General features: G+C 47.8%; 1 protein-coding gene across 2 annotated transcripts; it reads left to right on the top strand.

Moving 5' to 3' along the window:
* Positions 1-1,460: 1,460 nt before the first annotated feature.
* LOC138837743 (protein-L-isoaspartate O-methyltransferase domain-containing protein 2) lies at positions 1,461-26,700 on the top strand. 2 transcript variants are annotated; one of them, XM_070036684.1, is made up of 6 exons: positions 1,461-1,586; positions 8,729-9,059; positions 12,736-12,838; positions 13,363-13,534; positions 20,387-20,510; positions 23,176-26,700. In XM_070036684.1, the coding sequence occupies exons 2-6, from the start codon at positions 8,753-8,755 to the stop codon at positions 23,553-23,555; spliced, it is 1,086 nt and encodes a 361-aa protein (XP_069892785.1). In that variant the 5' UTR covers positions 1,461-1,586; positions 8,729-8,752; the 3' UTR covers positions 23,556-26,700. The 2 variants fall into 2 exon arrangements, with proteins under 2 accessions (XP_069892785.1, XP_069892786.1); XM_070036685.1 differs by having other exon boundaries at positions 1,461-1,608.

The raw sequence follows: 26,700 nt of genomic DNA, 5'->3' as shown, positions 1-26,700 counted from the left end.
CTTATTATTTTTAAAAAATAGCTAGTTGTTTCGGTGTCATTCACTTCAAATACCACCTTTTGTCCCTGAATTGTTTCTGCGTGGGCCTACCAGTTCCAGGAGTCAGTGTCTGCCTTCCCATGCGGGTCCCGCGGCGTCTCATTCCGATCGCGATGCCCGCAGGCCGAGCGGCGCTCCAACAGAGTGCGAGCTCCCTGCGCACGCACGCAGCAACGGCGGGAGGCTGGAGCGGGCGACGCACCACGGACTGACAACCCTCAGGGATGGCTTCTTCTCGCTCAGACGGGGAGAACTAACCCACGGCACTTCGCAGGTGGGTCGGAGTCCAGGCCCGGAAAACAGCGGCCAACCGTATTTCGGAGATGGCCGCCCAGCCCACCGCACCCCACCGCACCCCGGTGAGCGGTTGGTAGGGGCGGGGCCTCGCGCCGTCCGTCCTTCCGGTCCCGCCAACGTAGGCGCCGGCCTGACGGGGTCCTCCCCCAACAGCTTTCTCTCTTCGGCCTTGCCCTCCTTCCCGTCACTAGCCTGGGCTGTGCTGTCCTGCAGCAGACACTCGTCAGACATCCGTCCACTTTAGGTCCCGCGCCCGCAGCGCCCTCAGCCAACAGACCCTTCGCCAGCCGAGACACCGGCCCCCTAACCCTTCCCGTCCGGCCCCTGGAGAGCAGGGACCGGCGTGAGCGCTCCGCCAGTGCGCGGAGAGGGGTGGGCCAAAGGGCGGGCCAACGGGTGCGCCGAGGGCTCTGATAGGAGCGGGCCGAAAGCGGAGGGCCTACCGGGGAGGGAGGGCTCTGATAGGAGCGGGCCAAAGGGGCGGGACTACGGGGGGGCAAGGGCTCTGATAGGAGCGGGCCTAAGCGAGGGATCAGTGCGTGTAGAGGCGGGCCTACCGGGGAGGGAGGGCCGAGTGCTCTGATAGGGGCGGGCCAAAGGGGCGGGCCAAAGGGGCGGGCCTATGGAGGGCGAATGCTCGGATAGGGACGGGCCTATGCGAGGGATCAGTACGCGCTAGGGGCGATCCGAAGGGGCGGGCCTACCGGGGAGGAGGGCCGAGTGCTCTGATAGGGGCGGGCCTATGTGAAGGACAAGTACGCGCTCGGGGCGATCCGAAGGGGCGGGCCTTTGGGGGCCGAGTGCTCTGACAGGGGCGGGCCCATGCGAGGGATAAGCGCTCCTTGGGGCGATCCGAAGGGGCGGGCCTATGGTGGGGACCAGTACACGGATAGAGGCGGAACCACGTGGGGCAAGTGCGCGGGCTGCGACTGGCCCGAGGGAGAAACAAATGAGGGGTGGGGCGGCTTCACAGGGAGGCGAGTGTGGGACAGTTGCCGACCCAAGGTGGGGGCCGGTGCGCCGACGGCGACGGGCCCTGCGGGGAGAAACAAGCGCACGGGTAGCGGCGCCGCTGCCGTAGCCCTTTAAGCAGCCTCGCCAGGGCGCACGCGCAGTCCTGCCGTTGGGCGCGCAGGCGCAGAGGCGGTGGCGGATGTTTACCGCGGCGGAGGTCCGAGCGGTGCCGGGGCCGCGGACGCGAGGGACGCGCCCGTAAGGGAGGCGCCCTTGGAGCTGCCGTCGCGGCCCAGGTCGGTGGGCTGGAGCGCGGAGGTAGAGCTGCGCTTGCGGCCGCCCCTCGGCCCCTTCCCTCGGGCAGGCCTGACCCTCCCCGGTCTCGCGAGCGCCGGGCGCCTTCGCAGGGCGTCCCCGCGGCGTCCGCCTCCCCCGGCGTCCGCCTCCCGCGGCGGCCCCCCCTGCAGCCCCCTCCCCCGGCGGCCCCTCCCCCGGCGCCCCCTCCCCCGGCGCCCCCTCCCGCGGCGGCCCCCCCTGCAGCCCCCTCCCCCGGCGCCCCCTCCCGCGGCGCCCCTACCCCCCAGCCCCCTCCCCCGGCGCCCCCTCCCGCGGCGGCCCCCCCTGCAGCCCCCTCCCCCGGCGGCCCCTCCCGCGGCGCCCCTACCCCCCAGCCCCCTCCCCCGGCGTCCGCCTCCCGCGGCGGCCCCCCCTGCAGCCCCCTCCCCCGGCGCCCCCTCCCGCGGCGCCCCTACCCCCCAGCCCCCTCCCCCGGCGCCCCCTCCCGCGGCGGCCCCCCCTGCAGCCCCCTCCCCCGGCGGCCCCTCCCCCGGCGCCCCCTCCCCCCCAGCCCCCTCCCCCGGCGCCCCCTCCCGCGGCGGCCCCCCCTGCAGCCCCCTCCCCCGGCGGCCCCTCCCCCGGCGCCCCCTCCCCCCCAGCCCCCTCCCCCGGCGCCCCCTCCCGCGGCGGCCCCCCCTGCAGCCCCCTCCCCCGGCGGCCCCTCCCCCGGCGTCCGCCTCCCGCGGCCCCTCCCCCGGCGGCCCCTCCCCCGGCGTCCGCCTCCCGCGGCCCCTCCCCCGGCGGCCCCCTCCCCCGGCGGCCCCCTCCCCCGGCGTCCCCCTCCCCCGGCGCCCCCTCCCCCGGCTCCCCCTCCCCCGGCGCCCCCTCCCCCGGCGCCCCCTCCCCCGGCGCCCCCTCCCCCGGCGACCCCCCCTGCAGCCCCCTTCCCCGGCGGCCCCTCCCCCGGCGCCCCCTCCCCCGGCGCCCCCTCCCCCGGCGCCCCCTCCCCCGGCGACCCCCCCTGCAGCCCCCTTCCCCGGCGCCCCCTCCCCCGGCGGCCCCTCCCCCGGCGGCCCCTCCCCCGGCGCCCCCTCCCCCGGCGGCCCCCTCCCCCGGCGGCCCCCTCCCCTGACGGCCCCCTCCCCCCCGCGAACCCCTCCCCCGGCGGCCCCCTCCCCCGGCGGCCCCCTCCCCCGGCGGCCCCCTCCCCCGGCGGCCCCCTCCCCCGGCGGCCCCTCCCCCGGCGGCCCCCTCCCCCGGCGCCCCCTCCCCCGGCGGCCCCCTCCCCCGGCGGCCCCTACCCCCCAGCCCCCTCCCCTGGCGGCCCCCTCCCCCGGCGGCCCCCTCCCCCCAGCCCCCTCCCCCGGCGCCCCCTCCCCCGGCGCCCCCTCCCCCGGCGGCCCCTACCCCCCAGCCCCCTCCCCCGGCGGCCCCCTCCCCCGGCGGCCCCTCCCCCGGCGGCCCCTCCCCCGGCGGCCCCCTCCCCCGGCGGCCCCTACCCCCCCAGCCCCCTCCCCTGGCGGCCCCCTCCCCCGGCGGCCCCCTCCCCCGGCGGCCCCTACCCCCCAGCCCCCTCCCCTGGCGGCCCCCTCCCCCGGCGGCCCCCTCCCCCCAGCCCCCTCCCCCGGCGGCCCCTACCCCCCAGCCCCCTCCCCCGGCGGCCCCCTCCCCCGGCGGCCCCTCCCCCGGCGGCCCCTCCCCCGGCGGCCCCCTCCCCCGGCGGCCCCTCCCCCGGCGGCCCCTCCCCCCAGCCCCCTCCCCCGGCGGCCCCCTCCCCCCAGCCCCCTCCCCCGGCGGCCCCCTCCCCCCAGACCCCTCCCCCGGCGGCCCCCTCCCCCCAGACCCCTCCCCCGGCGGCCCCCTCCCCCCAGCCCCCTCCCCCGGCGGCCCCCTCCCCCCAGCCCCCTCCCCCGGCGGCCCCTCCCCCGGCGGCCCCCTCCCCCGGCGCCCCCTCCCCCGGCGGCCCCTCCCCCGGCGGCCCCTACCCCCCAGCCCCCTCCCCTGGCGGCCCCCTCCCCCGGCGGCCCCCTCCCCCGGCGGCCCCTACCCCCCAGCCCCCTCCCCTGGCGGCCCCCTCCCCCGGCGGCCCCCTCCCCCCAGCCCCCTCCCCCGGCGGCCCCCTCCCCCCAGCCCCCTCCCCCGGCGGCCCCTACCCCCCAGCCCCCTCCCCCGGCGGCCCCCTCCCCCGGCGGCCCCTCCCCCGGCGGCCCCCTCCCCCGGCGGCCCCTCCCCCGGCGGCCCCTCCCCCCAGCCCCCTCCCCCGGCGGCCCCCTCCCCCCAGCCCCCTCCCCCGGCGGCCCCCTCCCCCCAGCCCCCTCCCCCGGCGGCCCCCTCCCCCCAGCCCCCTCCCCCGGCGGCCCCTCCCCCGGCGGCCCCCTCCCCCGGCGCCCCCTCCCCCGGCGGCCCCTACCCCCCAGCCCCCTCCCCCGGCGGCCCCCTCCCCCCCAGCCCCCTCCCCCGGCGGCCCCCTCCCCCCCAGACCTCTCCCGCGGCGGCCCCCTCCCCCCAGACCCCTCCTCCGGCGCCCCCTCCCCCGGCGGCCCCCTCCCCCCAGCCCTCTCCCCCGGCGACCCCTCCCCCCAGCCCCCTCCCCCGGCACCCCCTCCCCTGGCGCCCCCTCCCCCGCTGGCTCCCCTGCAGCCCCCTCCCCCGGCCCCCCTGCAGCCCCCTCCCCCGGCCCCCCGCATCCCCCTCCCCCGGCCCCCCCGCAGCCCCCTCCCCCGGCCCCCCCGCAGCCCTCTCCCCCCGGCCCCCTGCATCCCCCTCCCCCGGCCCCCTTCCAGCCCCAGGCCCGGTGCGCACTCCGGGACCCTCCTCTCCGCACTGCAGCGTCTCTGTGCGGACCTTGGCCGTGACGCTGGGCGGGGTGGCCCTTTCTGCCCTTTGTTTGGTCTCTGTCTGTCTTTCTGTCTCTCTCCCTCTCTCTCATCGTTCACATCATTCCGCCCCCAGGACGCTGCGTTTAGGCCTCTTTTCCCAGTTCATTCTCTGCAGGACATTCTGTGTAAGATGTGACATAGGGTTGGATAGTCACCCCCCTTATGCAGTCTGCCAACCAGAGCAGACCAGAGTTGGGCCCCTCATTCCCAACACTTGGCTTGGTGTTTGTTTGCACAACCACAGTTAAGCCCTTGTGTTCATGGTGATACTGCCCGCCCCGTGGCTCAGTACCTCTCTTGTGTTCATGGTGATACTGCTGTCCCGTGGCTCAGTACCTCTCTTGTGTTCATGGTGATACTGCCCGCCCCGTGGCTCAGTACCTCTCTTGTGTTCATGGTGATAACTGCTGTCCCATGGCTCAGTACCTCTCGTGTTCATGGTGATACTGCTGTCCCGTGGCTCAGTACCTCTTCTTATGTTCATGGTGATACTGCCGCCCCGTGGCTCAGTACCTCTCTTGTGTTCATGGTGATACTGCCGCCCCGTGGCTCAGTACCTCTCTTGTGTTCATGGTGATACTGCCCGCCCCGTGGCTCAGTACCTCTCTTGTGTTCATGGTGATACTGCCCGCCCCGTGGCTCAGTACCTCTCGTGTTCATGGTGATACTGCTGTCCCGTGGCTCAGTACCTCTCTTGTGTTCATGGTGATACTGCCCGCCCCGTGGCTCAGTACCTCTCGTGTTCATGGTGATACTGCTGTCCCGTGGCTCAGTACCTCTCTTGTGTTCATGGTGATACTGCTGTCCCGTGGCTCAGTACCTCTTCTTATGTTCATGGTGATACTGCTGTCCCGTGGCTCAGTACCTCTCTTGTGTTCATGGTGATACTGCTGTCCCGTGGCTCAGTACCTCTCTTGTGTTCATGGTGATACTGCTGTCCCGTGGCTCAGTACCTCTCTTGTGTTCATGGTGATACTGCCGCCCTGTGGCTCAGTACCTCTCTTGTGTTCATGGTGATACTGCCCACCCCGTGGCTCAGTACCTCTCTTGTGTTCATGGTGATACTGCTGTCCCGTGGCTCAGTACCTCTCTTGTGTTCATGGTGATACTGCCGCCCCGTGGCTCAGTATCTCTCTTGTGTTCATGGTGATACTGCTGCCCCGTGGCTCAGTACCTCTCTTGTGTTCATGGTGATACTGCCGTCCCGTGGCTCAGTACCTCTCTTATGTTCATGGTGATACTGCCGCCCCGTGGCTCAGTACCTCTCTTGTGTTCATGGTGATACTGTCCGCCCTGTGGCTCAGTACCTCTCTTGTGTTCATGGTGATACTGCTGTCCCGTGGCTCAGTACCTCTTCTTATGTTCATGGTGATACTGCCGCTGCAGTGGCTCAGTACCTCTTCTTGTGTTCATGGTGATACTGCCACCGCCGTGGCTCAGTACCTCTTTTTTCAGTGTCTTGCAGTGGCTACTCTTGGGTAGGAACTCTGTTAAGCATTACAGACAGTAGTCAAGAGCAGTGTGTAATCAGGAGCCACATCTGCAGGGTGCTACTTACTTCACTGTTGCTTTGAGAAATTGATTTCACTGGATTGCAGAGTCTGGGCCAGTGAGAGGATGTGGATGGGCGAGGCGAGTGGTTCTGGGTGTTTTGGATAGCATGATCTCACATGTCATTAGTAAGCAGTGATTTTTTTTTTTTTTATGACTTGGTGTTAGATTGGCAGCTAATAGTGCGTATCATACCCTACATGTTTACACACTAACAGTGGCAACAGGGTACTCTGATTGCCAAAAGATTAACAATATGTTACATATAAAGAATATTGAGCCGGGCGCCAGTAGCTCACGCTTGTCATCCTAGCTACTCAGGAGATCTGAGGATCATGGTTCAAAGCCAAGGCCATGAGACTCTTATTTCCAATAAACCATTCAGAAAACCTGAAGTGGCGCTGTGGCTCAAGTGGTAGAGCACTAGTCTTGAGCTGAAGAGCTGAGGGACAGCGCCCAGGCCCAGAGGTCAAGACCCATGACCGACAAAAAGAAAAAAGAAAAAAAAGTCCATGAAACTCTTTGTCTCCAGCAAACCACCACAAAGCTGGAAGTAGAACTGTGGCTCAAGTGGTAGAGTGCTAGTCTTGAGTACAACAGCTCAGGGACAGCACCTAGGTCCTGAGTTTAAGATCCAGGACTGGCGTGTGCGCGCGCGCGCGCGCGCGCGCACACACACACACACACACACACACACACACACACACACACACACACACACACACACACACACACACACACACACACACACACACACACACACACACACACACACACTGATCCCTTGAGAATTTTTTTTTTTTTATAAGACACAGGCCTTTGACATAAGTTTGGGGTTTTGAGTCCAGCCATTCTTCACAGTGACTATGTGATCCTGAGTGAATTAACTTTCTGGCACTAATTTGTTGCCCATTGTGAAGTTTGAATGAGGTCTTGGCTGGCACTTGTAACTATTTTTACTAAAATGCTGTCCTTTTGATCTGGGAGGTGCTTTCAAAGTGAGGAAAAATGGAAATAAATGGTAGATATTAGTAGAAAATGAAATATACCCAATGAGCTACCTTCTATAGATTTTTAAATTTAGGAATTGAGGTAGCATGACAAGATTCTATCCAGGCTTCTGGAGTAATAGGTGTCTTTCTTGATCTGAACCCAGGAGGATATATGATTGTAAGTTCTTTTCCTAAAATAGACATTAAACATCTAAACACATGACTCCACTTTCAACCAGTGACCGAAGTCTTAAGTTGACTGTGCTAGGCTAGCAGTATAGCCCTTGAACTAAGTGGCTTGCCCACGATTAACCCTAACCTCATTAGCACTTAATTCTATCCCTTGAAGGGCCAGAGCCGGTTCTGTCATCTAACAAGGGCTTTAGAACAGCTTGAAAAGAAGATAAAACTGTGATAATTGAACCATGATTTAAAAATTCTAAGTCTCAATTTTCACATGTTGATCATGAGGATTGAGATTCTACCATAAAGTGGGAGGTAATTTGCGTCAAGACATCCCTGCACACCTTTAGTTTCCTGTTTCTATAAAGCAGAAGACACACAGGTGGTGGTTTGTTCCCTTCCCTAGGCTGCTTCCACCACTGTGGCCAGTTGTGCACTGGTATCTCTCCCCTAGTGTTTCCTCATTATCCTTACTCTGCAGCTAGAGAGTCAAAGGACTGTGAAGGAGAGAGAAGAGAGAGAGCCTAGTGTAACTATAAACAATAGCATTGTAATACATTGTCAGGAGGCTATCTTAATTGATGAAGTGTGCTAGTCTTCATGTAGACTAAGTGATCTTTCCTCCAGAAGTTTACATCATCATCATCATCATCATCATCTTGTGTGAAGTAAAGCCATTATTTTGGAAAAGTTATTGGAGTTAGTATTACATTAAGAAGGATGTTTTTTATAGTTTCAGTGTAAGAACTCTCCAGGCAAAAGAGTATTTCCCTGTGCACTAGATAAAGCCAAATTGGGTTGTAGTAGTGGGGTTGCATGTTTCCTCCTTAAAGGCAGTTTGGAAGAAGGAAAGAAATGTACTTGAAAAGGCTGGATAGCTCCTACTGCTAAACTGTAGTCTTAAAGCTGATGTAATGTTTGTTGCAATAAGATTTTGTCACAATGTGGTCTATTTGTTAATTTTTTTGTTGATGTTGTTTTTGCCTTATCATTGAATATCAAAGTATCCAAATCAAGAATTGGATGGCTTGCTGAACTTGGGTAAGAATCTATGTATGTGTTTGGTGTAGAGTTCCAATTAAATTTAGGACACCAGTTAAATTTGAATTACAGATAAGCACTAAATAAAGTCTAGTACTTGTCTTGAATTTCAAACTGGACATATGTATTTTTTAATTTAATTAGTTTCTTGTTCCTGGGGCTTGAACTTTGGACCTACATACTGTCTCTGAGCTTCTTTTGTTCATGGTTAGTGCTCAACCACTTGAGCCACAGTGCCATTTCTGGCTTTTTAGGTAATTAATTGTAGATAAGAGTCTCATGGACTTTCTTGCGTGGCTGGCTTCGAACCATGATCCTCAGATCTCAGCTTCCTGAGTAGCTAGGATTACAGGCATGAGCCACCGGTGCCCGGCCGAACTGATACTTTGTTCTTCTAAAATTTTGCAGCTTCTGTATTAGTTTTAGAGTTCAGAACTTAACATTGGTATATATTTTGAGCTTTTATTATTATTCTCTTACTCATAACTAAACTAGTTCTTTAAATTTTAATTATAGTGTTGCCTGAGTGTAATCTTGAACATGGGCGGTGCTGTGAGTGCAGGTGAGGACAACGATGAACTGATTGATAACTTGAAAGAAGCGCAGTATATCCGGACCGACCTGGTGGAGCAGGCCTTCCGTGCGATTGACCGTGCAGATTATTATCTGGAAGAGTTTAAGGAAAATGCATACAAGGATTTGGCGTGGAAACATGGAAACATTCATCTCTCGGCCCCGTGCATCTACTCGGAGGTGATGGAGGCTCTTGATCTGCAGCCTGGGCTCTCATTTCTGAACCTGGGCAGTGGCACTGGCTACCTCAGCTCTATGGTGGGTCTAATTTTAGGTGAGTGTGAAAGGAGAATCTGAAGGTCAGTGCATGAAATGTCTTCTTGGACAGAAACTAGTTTGCTGGTTGCATACTCTAGAAAAGACCATGACCTCCTACAATTTGCTTGAAGCAAAGTCACTGGCTTGTGGGTGGCTGGATTACGTACATTTGTGGGCCCTGACTTCCGGATAGTGGGTGCCTCCCCTGTTTCCTGCCTCCTCTAGTCTAGCTCCACTACAGTCTGTTATAGCTGAATGGGACCAGCAAAGATGTGTAAATCTTGACCTCATGTAATTTCTCTTTTTAATCTAAGCAACATCGTCCCTTCATTCTTTCTCTCCACTGAAGGTTATTAAAGTCCTTTGGTAGTTGATTTCTTCCAATCAGTTTCTGTTTTTTGTTTTTTGTTTAATACTAAAAGAGTGATATAGGCTGGGCGCTGGTGGCTCACGCCTGTAATCCTAGCTACTCGGAGGCTGAGATCTGAGGATTGCAGTTCAAAGCCAGTCCAGGCAGGAAAGACCGTGAGACTCCTGCTGTAGCTCAAGTGGTAGAGTGCTCGCCTTGAGCTGAAGTGCTGAGGGACAGCGCCCAGGCCCAGAGTTCATGGCTAGTGAAGCCCCACGACTGACCAAAAAAAAAAAAAAAAGAGTGATACTTGTAAGTTTATGTATTTTCAAATAAATTTCAGGGATGGAAAGGAATCATGTAAGCTATTTTTCACAACAAAGAAATTGTAAGAATGGATGTAACAACAGCAATATCAGATAAATGAGGGTTTATTGATTTTCAGCTTTGTGTTAAGTGGGAGAGTGAAATCTGCTTTTACTCTTAGTGAGGTGTGAAAGGGACTTGCAGAGGAGTGAAACACATCTGTGGTGTTAAAGGAGCCCTTTGGAAGAGGAGTCAGGCGGGGCTGGATGGGCTTGAATCGGATTGTGTGACTTGCCTGCCTTTAGTATCTTTCGGCACTGGAATTTGTAATGTTACTGATGGATTGGATCTGGTTGTGAAGAAATATAAAAAAATGTCCAAGATGCAGGGCACCAGTGGCTTACACTCTTTATCCTAACTACTTAGGAGGATGAGATCTGAGGATTGCAATTTGAAGCCTTACTGAGGGGGGAAGCCCATGAGACTCTTATTTCCAATTAGCCAACAACAACAACAACAACAAAAAAAAGCCAAAAGTGGAGCTGTGGCTCAAGTGGTAGAGTGCCATACTTGAGCAAAAGAGCTGAGGGACAGCGCCCAGAAGCAGCATGTGCACATACACACTTGAACACATTTTCAGGTGCACTCACCACCCCCAAACAGCCAAAGGATGTTGTGTGCCAGGGTACACAGGATTTCCAGCTACTCAGAGGCTGAGGCGGGAGGACCCTTTGAGCCCAAGAGTTTGAGAGCAGCCCAACCTGGGCCTGTCTCAAAAAAAAAAAAAAAAAGCCAGGTGTGGTTGGCTCACGCCTGTAATACTAGCTACCCACTAGTTTGAGATCTATGGATTGTGGTTTGAAGCCAGCATGGGCAGAAAAGTTTGAGAGATTCCATCTTTAGAAAAAAGCCATATAGGAGGTGAGTCTCAAGTGGCACAGCTTTAGCTGTGAGTAAAAAAGCCAGGGAGAGACCAAAGCCCCAAGGTTAAGCCCTGGTATAAGCACAACACAGCACAATGAAACAAAACAATAATGTTAACAAGAATGTTCATGGTGAGTTTAAGCATTTTCAGTATGAAATTCTGAGTATTGAGTTTTCATTTTTATGGTTTATGTGTTATATGCAGAATTCATTGGCGTGTATATCATAATCTTCTCGTTTTGTAGTTACTATGATGACTTCAGAAAATCCTAACAGTCACATTGATTTTTGTAGATATAAAAGGAAGATTTTGGTTTCAATTGAGTTTTGTGTCCTTCAAAGTTTGATTAATTTTTGAGACTCGTTAAACTCTAGGCTATAAATTGCTACCTTTAAAATTTTAATTTGTATGCTTTTCTTTCTAAGAAAAGGTATGTTTTTTAAGTTAGTTTGTCTTTGATTTAGACTGTCATGGTTGCCATGCTTTGAGAAGAAAGTGTCTAGGTAGTAGCACGTTTCTGTTGATTGTACTTGAAGAGTTGGAAGAGGCTTAGTGAAAGGGTATTTGTGTGTGTGGAGGGGAAGGAATAGATAACAAAACTGACTAGATTAGGAATTCTGATGCCTGGGAGAAGTTGGAGTGTCCTGTTGTGCTTGGCGTGGGTGGTGATGGAGAAAGGGCTTATGATTACTGCCGCTGCTTTGCCTTTCTGAACCTTCTGCTTACTGGGAATTGTGTTCGCTGTAGGAGAGGAGAAATGTACAAGAAGAAAGCCCTGTCATGTCTGTGGTGTATTTGGAGGAAGACGCTTTGGGATGTGCTCCCTCGCATGAGTGTCTTGGTGGGACTGTGGTCTGTTTCTAGATGCTACAGTTTATTCCACCTTATTGCCAACTTAAAAACATCACTACAGAATGAAAACTTCATTGGCCTTTTTGGGCCTATACAAGTGAGATTGAAAGTTTCTACTAACACAGAGATAGCCTCTCTGAGCCTGCCTTTATCAAGTCTCTGCTTTATCTCATGTTAGCTCTATCTCTGTGTTCTTCTTTGGGATTCTTTCCTTTTTCCTAGGCTCTTTCCTTTGGTCTTATGTATGATGGCCAGGGAGTGGTGATTCATGCCTAAAAGAGAGGTGGGAGGGGGCCTTGAGGTCTGGCTTCAGTGCACCTTGTTGCTGTGCCTCAATACAGCTCCACCCCCTGTTTTCTAGCATCTCTTCTATTGCTGTTTGCTGGTAAGAAATAGGGACCATGTTTTATATTTGTCATTAGAAGTAACTAGTTAGTGACTTTTTTTCCCTTGTTAGTCTGGGGCTTGAACTCTGGGCCTGGGCACTGCCCCTCAGGTCTTCAGCTCAAGACAAGTACTTTACCACTTGAGCCACAACACCACTTCCAGTTTTCTGCTGATTAATTGGAGATAAGAGTTTCACAGACTTTCCTGCCTGGCTGGCTTTGAACCATGATCCTCAGATCTCAGCCTCCTGAGTAGCTAGGATGACAGACGTGAGACACTGGCAGCAGGCTGTTCTTTTTGTTTTGTTTTGTTTTGTTTTAGTATTGTTATTGCTCAGTTGATGTTTGACAGTGAAGTGAGGTGTTAATGAAAATAAGAGGGGCAGGGCTCAGGAGAATGAGAACCATGGGCTGTTTTTGGTCTTTGGCACAATGTGCCAGACCAGAGTAATGAGGATTTAAGTAAGCAAGTTGGTAGCAGGTCTTGGAAGTTCAGAATAACTTTGGACTTGGTGTTATAACTAGTGAGTATAGGATTTCTCAGGGAGGCTTTGTCTCGATGACATTTTAACAGTAGTACTGTTACAAATATGTGTTTCTTTTTTATCAGTAACACCCCGAACTCTTGGCTTTTTTTTCTTTTCCATAAAATGATACTTTACACATTTAATAGCATAGATAACCAGGCATCCAAACGAGTATTGTATTTTGAGCAGTGGTTATTATGTGTATTGAAAATGTTCTCTTGAGTAGTTTAGATATGCTAAGATTTCATAGCCCTCTGAGTTTCTGCTAAGTCAGTTGTGCAGTTAAAGAAGCAGTAAAACAAAACAAGCAAGAGTTCTAAAAGCTTTGTTATTCTCAAAACTTTCAGGTCCTTTTGGTGTGAACCATGGGGTGGAGCTTCATTCAGATGTGATAGAGTATGCAAAGCAGAAACTGGACTTCTTCATCAGAACAAGTGACAGCTTTGACAAGTACGATCAGATGCTGGCCATTAAGTCAGAGGATGTAAATTATAATTTATTACAAACTTGAGCAAATATAAGGACATCGGCTAATTAGTGTTCATATGCCTAGTTAACTTGGTTGAACTGTGGTCATGATCATTGGTTATCTGTGTGCTTATGCTAATTGCTATTTTAATATTCTGTGATTTTAAAGTGTTGCCATTTTAAAATAAGGGGGTTCAAATTTTTAGAGCAACAAAATGGGGTCTGTCTTCCTCTCACTTGTTGGAAAACATCTTGAATATGAGTGCTATAAAAACAGTAAAGAACAACTAGAGATTACTTTAACTTTGGATCGTGCGTATAGCACTCATTCCCATTCTGTTTTGTTAGGAATTTATAGGGTTCTCTTTATGTAATATACAAGTGTGGATTTAGCTCCTATCTCTGGAAACTATTAGATTGTTCTGGGATTTTGAAAATTTGCTGGATGGACTTGTTGCAACATTGCAACAATGCATTTAGTTACAGATTTTTTTTTTTCCTTTCAGGTTCGACTTCTGTGAACCTTCCTTTGTTACTGGCAATTGCCTGGAAATCTCTCCAGATTGTTGTCAGTATGATCGAGTGTATTGTGGGGCTGGTGTGCAGAAAGAACATGAAGAGTACATGAAGAATCTTCTCAAAGTTGGAGGGATCCTTGTCATGCCCTTGGAGGAGAAGGTAAGATTCTCTTCATAACTGACAGGTCTTACTTTCTACCATGGTGTGTTCCAGGCAGTTTGTGTTTATTTACTCTTGTGACACCCACTCCCACTTGATGTATTACTCCCAGTTGATGTATAACAAGGAGACAGGGAATAGGAGTGGAAGCGTGCCTGAGTTACACAGACTCTAGGTGAAGCGAGAACCTGGCTCACGTGTTATGTTCCCTCACCTTTATTCTAACTCCTGTTCTCTTCTTCCTTCTCTTTTTTTCCCTGTCTTTCTTTTTCCCTTCGTCCTTTTCTTTACTCAGCTATTCTGTAGCCCAGGGTTGTCTAGAACTTGCTATGTGGTCCAGGCTATCTATAAATCCATGGTCCTCTTGTCCCAGGTTTTGCAGTGCTGAAATTACAGGCATGTGCTACCACACCTGGCTTATCAGAATTGTTGTATATGAATAAATCAGAAATATATATATATATATATATTCAGAATTCTATCCATTCCCTCAAATTACCTGATACCATTTTCACATAGATACATTGAATATATGACTGTATTCACCCACCCATACTCTCTAATTTGTCTCTCCCCCTCCCCTGACAAAACATGTCTCAGCTTCTTGCTACTCATTTTGCTAAACTATAAGTTTGGTGTTCAATGTTACACCATCGGAATCCTCCCCTACGTGTACCATACTTTAGTTGATGTGTGTGTGTGTGTGTGTGTTTGTGTGTGTGTGTATATGTATGTGTATGTATGGCCCTGTGTATGTGCTCATATATGTTTATAATTTAGATCTAGATTCCACATATGAGAGAAAATGTGCTTGCTTTGGCTCTCTGACCTTACTTCTTAACATGATTCCCAAATGAGTAAAAATGAGTAAATAAAAACACATTGTGTGTCCATATTTATGTATATGTATATATATGTATGTGTGTGTGTGTGTGTACATATATCTCTCATTTTTTTGAACCATTCATCCATGGTAGGGCATCGGGGCTGCTTCCATAGCTTGGCTATCATGAATAGTGCAGCAGTGTACATGATTGTGTCTTTACAGTATCCTGACTTGTAATATTCTGAATATATATCCAAGAATGGTGTTGCTGGATCATAGGGTAGTTCTGTTCTTTTTTTTTTTTCTTTCTTTCTTGAGTAATCTCAAAAAGACTGCTTTCCAAAGTGGTTGCATTAGTTTACATTGCCACCAATAGTGTAATAGGGTTCCTTTCTCACCATTTCCCCACCAGCATTTGTTGTTTTTCTTATTCCTTTTTTTTTTTTTTTTTTTTTTTGAAGTAGGGCTTAAATTCAGTGTCCCTGAGTTTTTGCTTGTGCGCTAAAGGCTAGCACTTAACCACTTTGAGCCACAGCTCTACTTCCAGTTTTCTGGTGGTTAATTGGAGATAAGAGTCTCACAAACTTTCGTGCCTGGGCTGGCTTCCAACCGTGATCCTCAGATCTGTTTCCCGAGTAGCTAAAATTACAGGCATGAGCCACTAGTGCCTGGCTGCTGTTTGTATTCTTGATGGTGGCCAATCTTATTGGGGTGAGATGAAACCTCAATGTTGTTTTGATTTGCAGTTCCTTTTTTTTGGGGTCTGTTGTGGGGCTTGAACTCTGGGCCTGGGCACTGCCCCTCAGGTCTTTAGCTAGGTGTGAGTGCTCTACTCCTTGAGCCACAGCGCCACTTCTGTTTTTTTCTGGTGGTTTATTGGAGATAAGAGTCTCACAGACTTTCCTGCCTGGGCTGGCTTTGAACTGTAATCCTCAGATCTCAGCTTACTGAGTAGCTAGGATTACAGGCGTGAGCCACCGGTACCCAGCTTGCAGTTCCTTTTTTTGCTTGAACTCTGGGCCTGGGCACTGTTCCTCAGCTCATTTTGCTCAAAGCTTAGTATTCTACCACTTTAGCTGAAGCTCCATTTCTAACTTTTTCTGTGATTAATTGGAGATTAGAGTTTCACAGGCTTCCTTCTGAGCTGTTTTTGAACCATGACCCCAGATCTCACTCAGCCTCCTGAGTGGACAGGGTGACAGGCAGGAGCCAGCAGTGCCTGCCTTGATTTGCATTTCCTTTATGGCCGGAGATGTTGAGTGTTTTTCATGTGTTTACTGGCCATTTTTACTTCTTCGAATAAGTCTCTCTTTAGCTCTTTTGTCCATTTTTAGTTGATGTATTGATTCTTTAGGGTTTAGTTTCTTTAGGCCCTCATCAGATGTATAGCTGGCAAAAACCTCTCGTTGTGTAGGCTGTCACTTTAGCTTAGTAACTAAGTCATTTGTTGTGCAGAAACTTTTCAGCTTAATACAATCCTACTTGTCAATTCTCTTTCCTGGGATTCTATTCGGAAATTCTTGCCTATACCAAGAAGTTTTAATATTTCTCCTTCCTGTAGTAGTTCCAAGTTTCAAGTCTTATATTGATGTCTTTGATTCACTTTGAATTGGTATTTAGTACAAGCTGACAGGGATCCATTTTCAGTCTGCTGCATATGGATATCAAATTTTCCCACCATCATTTGTTGAAGAGGCTGTCTTCTTCTCAACATATTTTTGGCTCTCTTGTCAATATCAGATGGATCTAAGCGTATAGGTTTATTTCTAGATCTTCTAGTCCATTCCATTGGTCTTTAAGTCTGTTTTTATGTCGGTACCAAGTTGTTTTTGTTACTGTAGCTCTGTAATAAAGTTTGAGGTCTGGAATTGTGATACCTCCAGAATTGCTTTTTATTCACACAGGATTGCTTTGGCTATTCAAGGCCTTTTGTGATTATAGATAAAGTTTTGCATTGTTTTCTCTATCTTTGTGAAGAATGGCATTGGGATTTTGATGGGTAATGCATTGATTTTGTAGATTGCCTTTGGCAGGATGGCAATTTTCATGATATTATTTCTGCTAATCCACAAACATGGAAGGTCTTTCTACTTCCTGGTATCTTCATGATTTCTTTCTTCAAAGTTTTTTAGTTTTTCATGTAGAGGTCCATTCACTTCTTTGGTTAGGTTTATTCCTACGTATGTTTCTTGAGGCTTTTACAAATGGAATTGTTTTCCTGATTTCTCTCTATATTTTTTCATTGTAGGTATACAGAAAAGCTTTTTTTAAAAAATTGATTTTATATCCTGTTGATTTACCAAATTCATTGTTTAGCTCTGTGAGCTTAGGGGTGGACTCTCTGGGGTCCTTTGGATATAAGATCATATCTTCTTGAAATAGGGATACTTTAACTTCTTCCCTATTTGGATCACTCTTTTTCCTCCTCCTCCTCCTCCTCCTCCTCCTCCTCCTCCTCCTCCTCCTCCTCCTCCTCCCCCCCCCCTCCTCCTCCTCCTCTTCTTTCTTCTTTCTTCTTTCTTCTTCTTTTTTTTTTGGTCATGGGGCTTGAACTCTGGGCCTGAGCACAGTTCCTGTGCTCTTCAGCTCAAGGTGAGCGCTCTACCACTTGAGCTACAGTGCCACTTCCAGTTTTCTGGAAGAGTTTCACAGACTTTACTTCCGGGGCTGGCTTTGAACCGCAATCCTCAGATCTCACCCTCCTGAGTAGGATTACAGCGTGAGCCACCAGGCGCCCAGCATGTCTTCTTCTTACCTTATCGCTCTTGCTAGGAATTCCAGTGCTATATTGAAATGGAGTGGAGAGAAATAGACATCCTTGTTCTTGATTTTGGAGGAAATTATTGTAGTCCTTAACCATTTACTATGGTGTTGGCTGTAGATTTTCATAAATAGCATTTCTTTTCTTTTTTTTTTTTTTTGGGTCCAGTTGTGGGGCTGAACTCTGGGACTGGACGCTGTCCCTCAGCTCTTCAGCTCAAGGCTAGCGCTCTACCACTTGAGCCACAGCGCCACTTCTGGCTTTTTTCTTTTTGCTTATGTGGTGCTGAGGAATCGAACCCAGGGCCTCATGCATGCAAAGCAAGCATTCTACCACTGAGCCACCTTCCCAGCCCTATAAATAGCATTTCTTATGTTGAGGTATGTTTCTTTTGTTCCTAGCTTCTCTAGGGCTTTTATTATAAAAGGATATTAATTTTGCCAAGGGCTTTTTCTGCATCTATTGAGATGATTATTTCATTATTGTCTTTGGTTCTGTTAATGTACTGTACTATGCTTACTGCTTTATCTGTATTGAACCATCCTTAGGATGAGAATAATTTGATGATTTTTTTTGACTAGTTGTTGAATTCAGTTATCAAGTAGGTGACTGTTTTTATTTGCTTTTGGTTTATCATTATTTAAAACTATATAGCAGAGCCAGATGCCAGTGGCTCACACCCATAATTCTAGCTACTCAGGAGGCTGAGATCTGAGGATCACGGCCAGCCTGGGCAGGAAAGTCCATGAGACTCTAATCTCAAATAAACTACCAGAAAACTAGAAGTGACGCTGTGGCTTAAGTGGTAGAGCAATTGCCTTCAGCTGAAGAGCTGAGGGACAGTGCCTAGGCCCAGAGTTCAAGCCCCACGACCAAAAATAAATAAATAAATAAATAGAAAATATACCTCTTTATATGACATAAAGGTTTATAGTTTTCTTATAGATCTTGTATTTTTTGGTTTTCTAATACTGGATATTTAGTACGTTTATAAAAAAAATTCCCCCATGTTGCCCCCCCTTACCAATTTTTCCCCCCTGGAATTGGGGCTTGAATTGAGAGCCTTGTGTTCTTGGGTCTTCTGGTCTTTTGCTGTTTAATTGTTGGTGAATAAAAACAGGTTTTAATGATGGGTGATTTATCTCCTTATAGCCTTTTTTATTACTATTATTTTTACTGTAATAAATAGCCCTCTCAGGGAGAGCCTTTTGTATGTCTTTTTTGTGAATATTCTTGTATCTTTTTTTTTGTCAGTCATGAGGCCTGAGTGTTGTCCCTCAGCTCTTCAGCTCAAGGTGAGCACTCTACCACTTGAGCCACAGTACCACTTCCGGTTTTCTGGTAGTTTATTGGAGATAAGAGTTTCACAGACTTTCCTGCCCAGGCTGGCTTTGAACCACGATCTTCAGATCTCAGCCTCCTGAGTAGCTAGAATTACAGGTGTGAGCCACTGTCACCTGGCTATTCTTGTATCTTAATCTTTGTATTCATTATCTCCAATTATAACCTCCATGTAAGAGCAGAAGTGCGTTGTCAAAGGCTACACATTTTAAAACCACACTTTCAAAGGTAATACCATCATTAGCAGAATAAAAAGGAGCTGGTACAAGTGTTTCTGACTGCTGTATGACTCCTGCTATTTGCCTGGACTGTAGATTGTGATGGCACTGAGCAGTCCCATTTTTGGTTTTCATTCTCAGATCATTACTTTGAGTTTGTTTTTACTTAAACAAATGGTACTAGAAATCTTTGTGTTCTATATTGAATTAGACTTTTGATAGCAATCATTTCTTCTCTAGATTAATTTGAGGATTATGGACATTCTTACAATATTTCATAGGCTTCTCTAGAATATAAAGTAAGAGTTTATAGTTTCATTTTAGGTCTCACATGTCATTAAATGATTATGTTTAAATATTTGGTGTTCATTGCAATTCTTTGTTGATATGCAGTAATGTGTGTAGACTGTTTATATTTACAGTACATGGGTATGTAAGCCTTTTAAAGAATCAGTTTCAGAGGATTTGCTGGATTGGGTATTTTTAGAAAAGACCTAGTATATAATCTTAGCAGTGCTATGACCTAATTACACTGGAGACTGGCTTAGTCAAACCAAATACATGGAGGCTGTGTTGTCTAATTGGATTCTTCAGTGCTAATACTGAAGTAAAAAATACTCTGGCTAGGCACTGGTGGCTCATGCCTGTAATCCTAGGTACTCAGGAGGCTAAGAGCCAAGGATTGTGGTTGAAAGCCAGCCTGGGTAGGAAAGTTTGTGAAACTCTTTATTTCCAGTTAACCACCAAAAAAAAAACAAAAGTGGAGCTGTGGCTGAAGTGGTAGAATGCTAGCCTTGAGCAAAAAAGCTCAGGGACAGCACACAGGCCTTGAGTTCAAACCTAAGGACTGGAGTGCGCACACACACGCACGCGCGCACACACACACACACACACACACACACACACACACACACACACACACACACACACACACACACACACACACACACACACACACACACACACACACACACACACACACACACACACACACACACACACACACACACACACGTTCTTTTTGATGACTTCCATTGTTGTGCGTTAGCCAAAAAATCGCCTCGTGCTCCTCAGGTATACTCTTCTTGGGAGAGTTAGGACAGTGGTTTGCAGTCAAGAAAGTCTCAGTAGAATTGAAGCAGTGTTCAGGCTTCTCCCACAGTCCCATTGGTTGCATGGATGTCTGTGTAGTGTTCCCAGAAGCAGTGCACATGTTGGCAGATTCTGTATGTTTAGAGTATTGTTTATCTAAGCCCTTCCTCACATTTATACCCAACTACTCGCTTATTTTGGAAAACCAAAAAACTGCTGTGATAGGAATTTGTACTTTCTTTTTTTTTTTGTTTTGTTGTCTTTTTTGGTACTGGGGATCGAACCCAGGACGTTGCACTTGCTAGGCAAGTGCTTTGCCACTGAGCTACATCCCAGCCCGGAATTTGTACTTTCTTGATTTGCTTGCTACTTCTTGTAGTCCTTTAACTGGTTTATCATATGTATTTCTTGTAAATAGAAAAAAAATGGTAGGTCTAGAAGTTTGGATATCTTCAGGCTAGGCATTTTTGCAGAACTGTTTGTAAGTCAGCTGTACTTCATGCACCTCACGTTTGGGGGCCATATTGTCAGACTATTTCATTTTATTGTATTTGTAGATTTTTCTATTTTATATAGGGATTATTGTACCATTTTCATTTTTTTCTGTGTGATAGTTGACCAAGATAACACGCATAGGTCCTTCTGCTTGGGAAACCAAGAAGATTCTGGCGGTCTCCTTTGCCCCTCTGGTCCAGCCTTGCCACTCTGAGTCGGGAAAGTCTAGACTTGTCCAACTACGTGAGTACATGTACCACACTTGCCTTTTAGACCTTTTAATCTCACTAAAGTTAGAAAGAAATGAAATTACAAGAAACATTTTGATATTAAAGAATGTTTACACTCCATTAAAACCTTAAAATTGTACAAGGGATTTGTAAACATTTAAAAATGATCTCTTTTTAGACCATCCTAAGTTATTTTAGTCATCTTTTAGGTCTAGAAAGAGCTGTTACTATTCAGACCTTCAAGAATAGTAGATTCACCAAAAAAAGACCTAGTGCTCCTGTGTGAGAGACTGCACTAGGAGAATGTGATGGCATTCGCTGCTGTCTCTCGCTGCTGCACAGGATTGAGACCCTGTTTCCTTTATCTGCTGTGTGTAGATGGGAGACGGTGCTGCCTCCCTGTCTGTGCCCTGTTGTTTATTCCCTCAAAGCAGCATCCATCTTAATGTTTTATCATCTGAACCATTTACATGGAAATGAGAATTCTGTTGATTCAAAATACAAATACCCTGCATGCACTCTTGATTATTTGTGAAAGTTTGGAAGAAATAAAAACTACCATACATGGTTCCAGCACCCAAAGATAATACATTTTGTTGAATTCCTTTGAAGTTTCTTAATTTGCAAGGAATCATTTATCAAATAGAAACACTTTCCTCAGTATAAGTCATGTGAACTTGGATGGCAGGCAGTATTGGAGCATGCAGAGAGTCTTGGAAGGACCCTGAAAAGTTGGTTAGCTGGAGGATGATGTTTGTTTTTGTTCATCAGTGTGAAAAGTAATTCCCTAAAAAGAGAATAGTGATGTGGAGAAAAAGTGTGAGCAGAAGCAGGGCATGCTCAACGGTACACAGTCCCCCAGTGTGGTCAGAATTAGGGTTTGTGGGCAAAACTAGATGGGTATGTAGGTTCCAATTTGTCACTGGGCTAGGAGAGCTACAGTTTCTTAAAAGAAGACTCAGTACCCCTGTACCCTGTATTATCTTAGAGGTCAGACAGAGAGCTCTGAAAATAGCACAAAGAAAGTTCTGTAAGCAAACACTGCAGAGTCAGAAGGAAGGGGTGTGTCAGGGTGTTTATGAGACCTTTTGAGTTGGAAAGGAGTGACTCTCTGTGAGGGCTTGGTTAGGTTAGGCCTGGATAAGAACCATTTATAGTTGGCCCCCATGATGCCTTCTTGGAGGTGAATCTTTTTAAGCCATTGTTGGGTGATAAACTTTCATGAGTGCTAGTTAGGGTTCCTGAAATTCAGGTTGTTTGTACCTTTCATTTTCCTAGGCCAGATTTTCCTAGAGTAGGAAAGTTGATGAAGACAGTGGAATAGAGAAGCTGCATGAGTAATGTGTACAGTAAGGCCATATGCCTTATCATGCACTATATGGGAACACTGGTCTTGATGATGGGAAAGGTTCAGGGACAAGTGGCCTTTCTGGAAGGATGTGAGAGTCTGAGGTGTCTGTGTCTTTCATAGACATGGCTCTAGGGGAGGTTCAGGATCTGGTCAGGACTCGATAGACACCTGGGAAGTTGGCTGTGCCCCTTACAGCCACAAAGTGGGTGTGCAACCAAGATCCACTAGGTATGCTAAGAAAGGATGACGGCGAACACGGGAGCCTCGGGAGCACTGCAGGGCTGGGTGGAAGAGGAAGGGCCAGAAAGAAGCCTCCGAGGGGAGGGCATTTCCTGCAACATCCCAGGGAGGACTGGAGAAGCCAAAGCAGTTGACTTGTGAAGGGCCATTTCAGCATCTTTAGGGGACAGCTGGCTGGCAGGAGCTCACCTTCCCTGAAGTGAATTGGTAAGGCCAGGCTAGTCAACAGGTTGTGAGTGGTGAGGGACACGGCACAGGTGCTCAGTGAAGTGTCTGGACTTCAGGCGGAAGCAGTGTGAGAGCCATCCTAGAGACAGAAAAGCAGGAGAGGAAGGTTGGCATTGATAAAAGTGGGAACAGTTGCTCCCTGTTTTCTGGTGAGCGCCTCAGTTGCAAGCCTCTTTTAGGACAGAAGAGATTGGGGGGTTTGGTGCACAAGCTTTTTGGTTTTAGTCAATGTAGACAGCACTAGAGACTTCCTATAGTGTGAACTGCTAGCTAGACAAATTGGGTACTGGATGGGGAAAGTGATACAGATTTTTTTGTTTGGTATATTTAAAAAATGGCCATCAGTTCCCTTCTGACTGAGACAAGCCCTTATAGGCGTACGTTGCCTGCGTTACATAGTGAATTTTAATTGCCAGTGTTTTTTTTCTTTGGTGTCCTGTGAAGTTTTGTGTTTCTTAAAAAAAGTTTTGCATTTTCCTGACTGTAATAAAAAAAAAGAGAACAGATGTTCAATTTATAAATTGCTATGGCAGTCGTAAAATAGATAAAAGAGTATTGGAGATAGATATTGCTACTACATGGGTATTAATGCATGAATGAAGCTGTTGGAAACTGTAAGGTTTTAATTCTGCTACTAAGAATGCTTTATTTCCTTTTTGGAGTTAAGAATTAGTGTGTCTAAAAATACCTCTTGAAAGGTAACATATACATATAAATTAGAGCGCTCACTAACATTTGCTTAGAAAGCTTTTGTGCTCTTGGTCAGGGTCTATCACTGTTCCAGCAAATCAGAATAGCCATAGGGTTTTGAATCCGTGGGGCCCTCACTCACAGGCCTTTGCCCCTCACTCGGCTACAGCACCACCAGCTGTTCGAAGCCTACAAGACTTGGCCCGCATTGCCATCCGAAGCACAATCAAGAAGGTCATCTGCCAGGAAGCAGTGAACAAAGGTGGAAATGGACTGAAGAGCACACCCAGGCTTAAGCGAAGGAGGGTCCGCTGTCGACGGATGGAGACCATCGTCTTTTTGGACAAGGAGGTCTTTGCTAGTCGTATTTCCAATCCCTCTGATGACACCAGCTGTGAGGACTTGGAAGAAGAGCAGCAGGAGGCAGCAGAGAGGACCCCCCGGGAAGTCAAACCTGAGCCTCCGGTCAACTCCCTGCGACAGAGGGTCCTAGGCCTCCCGCTGCCAGACCCCCTGAAGTATTACTTGCTTTATTACAGAGAAAAGTAAGTTTTGTTTAAAAAGGGAAGTGAGGGAGAGGCAAAGCCAGCCTAGTCTGCCACTCCCTGCTGCTAGGTGTTTTGAAACAGATGCCTCTGAGGGCCACTGGCTTCATCCACGTGTGGTTTCCCATTTCTGGCTCCTGATTGTCCTTTAAAACTGATCCAGTGGTGTGACAGAGTATGTAAACAATCTGACAAGACACATACTGCAGAGAAGAATGTTCTACTTCCGTAGGCAATAGCTGGTCCCTCTCTGATGAAACTCTCTTGAAAGCTAGAGCCTTCTTGTCAAAACTGTCCCTGATGCCAGGAACACCCTACATATCTCAAACACACCTGAGTCTGACCGCACTGTGTGCCGCAAAGCACACATCCGCAAATGTGCGACATACGCCCCTCCAGGTTTGAATTTTATGATATCAACCTCTTAATTATTGGCTCTGAGTTCCACTGAACTTTTTTTTTTAATATTCTAGAGCGTGAAATAAATGCTATTGAAAAACTCTCCCTTATTTTAATTCAAATAATTAAATTTTATGAAAATTGCCAATTGTAATTTTTAAAAGAAAAAAATGGGATTAAGGGAGGAGTAAAAGTATCAAACTGCAGGAAGTCTTGCCAGAATTCCATGACTTCCAAGCAGTCCCTGGCCCCGCAGCTCACCTTACCTTTAAAAGAACCACTGTCAAATAACCTCCTGAAAAGGAGACAAGTTTTTTATAAAAATTGTGTAAAAAGCTCAATTACTCTTCCCCTGTCCATAGGGATGATTAATGCCCAGCTTTAAAGACCATAACAGATGATTTCTAAGACGTTGACCATGTGTTCTCTAAAAGACTGCAGGAAATACAGAATGTGATAGACATCCTGTGCTTTGACTTCAGTTTGCTATCTTTCTGTGATTGCATTAGAGTACTGATTCATAGATTTTATCTTTTATAATTCTGGAGAAAAAGATTTGTTAGTTTTGTAAATTTTCTTAAGAATAATATATGTATTTTAGTAGCCCCATTATATTAGACGTTGTAACTCAGTGGCTTGTGAAAAAAATCCATTTTCTCCATGCCTTTGTGTCAATAGCTTTTCATGAATTTGTGGGTCTAGGAAAAAAAAACAATCTAGTAGTCAGCAGATTTTAAGTTACATTGCTGATGTGAAACATTGTCTCTTTTTAAATATTTCTCTTTCTTAGCCCAAAGAAAAGAGTAGTGCAACTTGTAAGTAATTCCCTGATATAGGATTAAGTTATGAGATTTTATGATTCACCTTAACCTCCAGGGATTCAATATCGCTTTTGTTTGGCCAGCTTAAATGGTTGTTTTGTCTCTTTTTTGCTTTTTTAGCTAGCAGAATCGTTTTATCACACAAGGCAGTCTGTATGCACACACACACACACATATATATATATGTGTGTGCGTGTATATATATATATACATACACATATTTATCCCTAGATTGGTGATGTAACGGGAAGCTAGCTCATACTTTCTTTTACCTGCTTCTTAAAGTCAGGCTTCTGTCTCTCATAGAAAAATGCATGAGTTAAGTTTATTTGCTAATATTTTTGTAATTTTCAGATTCTTGTTGAAATTATTCCAATTGCTATGTTATATTGAATTTTTTGGATGTAATATTAAATGAATGATATATGTGAAATTTGTTATAGTATGTGGGTTAACTAAATTTTTTCCTATAATTGAATATGGATTGCATTTTTAAAATGCATTTGCCTTTATGGTAGATTAAAAATAACATAAGTATTATGGATTATAATAAATAAGACAAGTCTTCCCTTTATGTTAAACTTTTCTTAACATTTTATAGGGTGATTTTTAAACCAGAGTTTGGTTAATATAGTTGTAATATATGTAAGAAATAGGTTGGTGTTTATTTTATAAAAAGAAAGGAAAATATGTTTTCCTGTGAGCAAGCACTTTGCAACCATAATTCAGTGTAATACACTACTTTCTGTTTTCAAATAGATCAGTCATAATGTAGTCTATATTGTCGGCAAGATTTTTATTGTAAACAGCTGTTTATGTGTTGAGCAGTTAATATTTTTCCATGTGACTCTTGTCTGAAAGTAGTAAAGGCATAGATCTGTGCAAAATAAATTTCAAATTTATAAATATTAAGTATGAAATGTAAGAATCAAATGTACATAAAAGTACTTTTGCAAGTCTAGAACTTACAAAGGAAAATTGGTAGAAATTTGAAACAGTGATTTTAATGAGGTGGATAAAAAATGGGTAAAATTAAGGCATTTTATTTTTAGCACTGCTTCTGTGTTTTGTATGAGATTTAAGTTCCTGAGTATATTCTTTAAAAGAATATACTTTTAAGGAAATATACCTTTGCCTTCCTTATTAACACATGTGTTCTTTTACTAGTTATTTGTGTTGCTTAATTCTTTAACATTCAAAGTAGATAGAAAGTTCAGTCATTGTTTCTAATTAATAAATGTGAAATTGGATAGGCAAATTAAAAAGTACTTTGAAGAGTAACTTTGTTTGATATTTTAATACAATTTCCCCATATTTTGAGAATGTTAAAAGAAAGGAACCCATCTCAAGATGCAGAAAATACTTTATTATTGGCTTCAGTTAGCATAGTTCTTATATAAATATTTCAGTCTATGCTGTAAGGAAGATCAAATCAGATTTTAGAAACTAGTTAACCTGGAAAAACAAAAAGAAATGGTAGGGAGCATCAAAAATGAGTAGCTCCAGGAAAGGGGTAAAAAGATGTGTGTGTGTGTGTGTGTGTGTGTGTGTGTGTATGTGTGTGTGTGTGTGTGTGTGTGTGTGTGTGAGAGAGAGAGAGAGAGAGAGAGAGAGAGAGAGAGAGAGAGAGAGAGAGGAGAGAGAGAGAGAGAGAGGAGAGAAAGATAAGAACCAAAGTCAGTCCTAAGTCCTGGAGCCCTGTGGCTGGCTTCTCTTGTCCTGAAGCAAACCCTCTTGGAACACCTAGTCTTTATTGCTATTGTGCACCTATATGCCGTAATTCAGAGTTATGTCCTGTTCTTAAAAACAGCTTACTATCAGGTGTAGAATGCAACGTGATTGTAACTGTGGGGGGATGAGGAGAAGGAGGGAAATGTAAAGAATTATGGAGGGTGAATAATAGCAAAATAAAATGTGTCTGTGTGTGAA

Source organism: Dipodomys merriami, unplaced genomic scaffold, assembly GCF_024711535.1.
Source record: "Dipodomys merriami isolate MVZ:Mamm:240054 unplaced genomic scaffold, mDipMer1.0.p SCAF_275, whole genome shotgun sequence".
Lineage (NCBI taxonomy): Eukaryota > Metazoa > Chordata > Mammalia > Rodentia > Heteromyidae > Dipodomys > Dipodomys merriami.
Note: the sequence above shows the minus strand (reverse complement) of the source record. Positions and strands in the feature narration are given on the sequence as shown.

Bases quoted from the DNA above. Each gene is read 5' to 3' on its own strand.
- LOC138837743 (XM_070036684.1), top strand. From the start codon at position 8,753: ATGGGCGGTGCTGTGAGTGCAGGTGAGGACAACGATGAACTGATTGAT. The intron at 9,060-12,735 runs GTGAGTGTGAAA...CAAAACTTTCAG, and splicing joins TATGGTGGGTCTAATTTTAG to GTCCTTTTGGTGTGAACCAT. The intron at 12,839-13,362 runs GTACGATCAGAT...TTTTCCTTTCAG, and splicing joins ACAAGTGACAGCTTTGACAA to GTTCGACTTCTGTGAACCTT.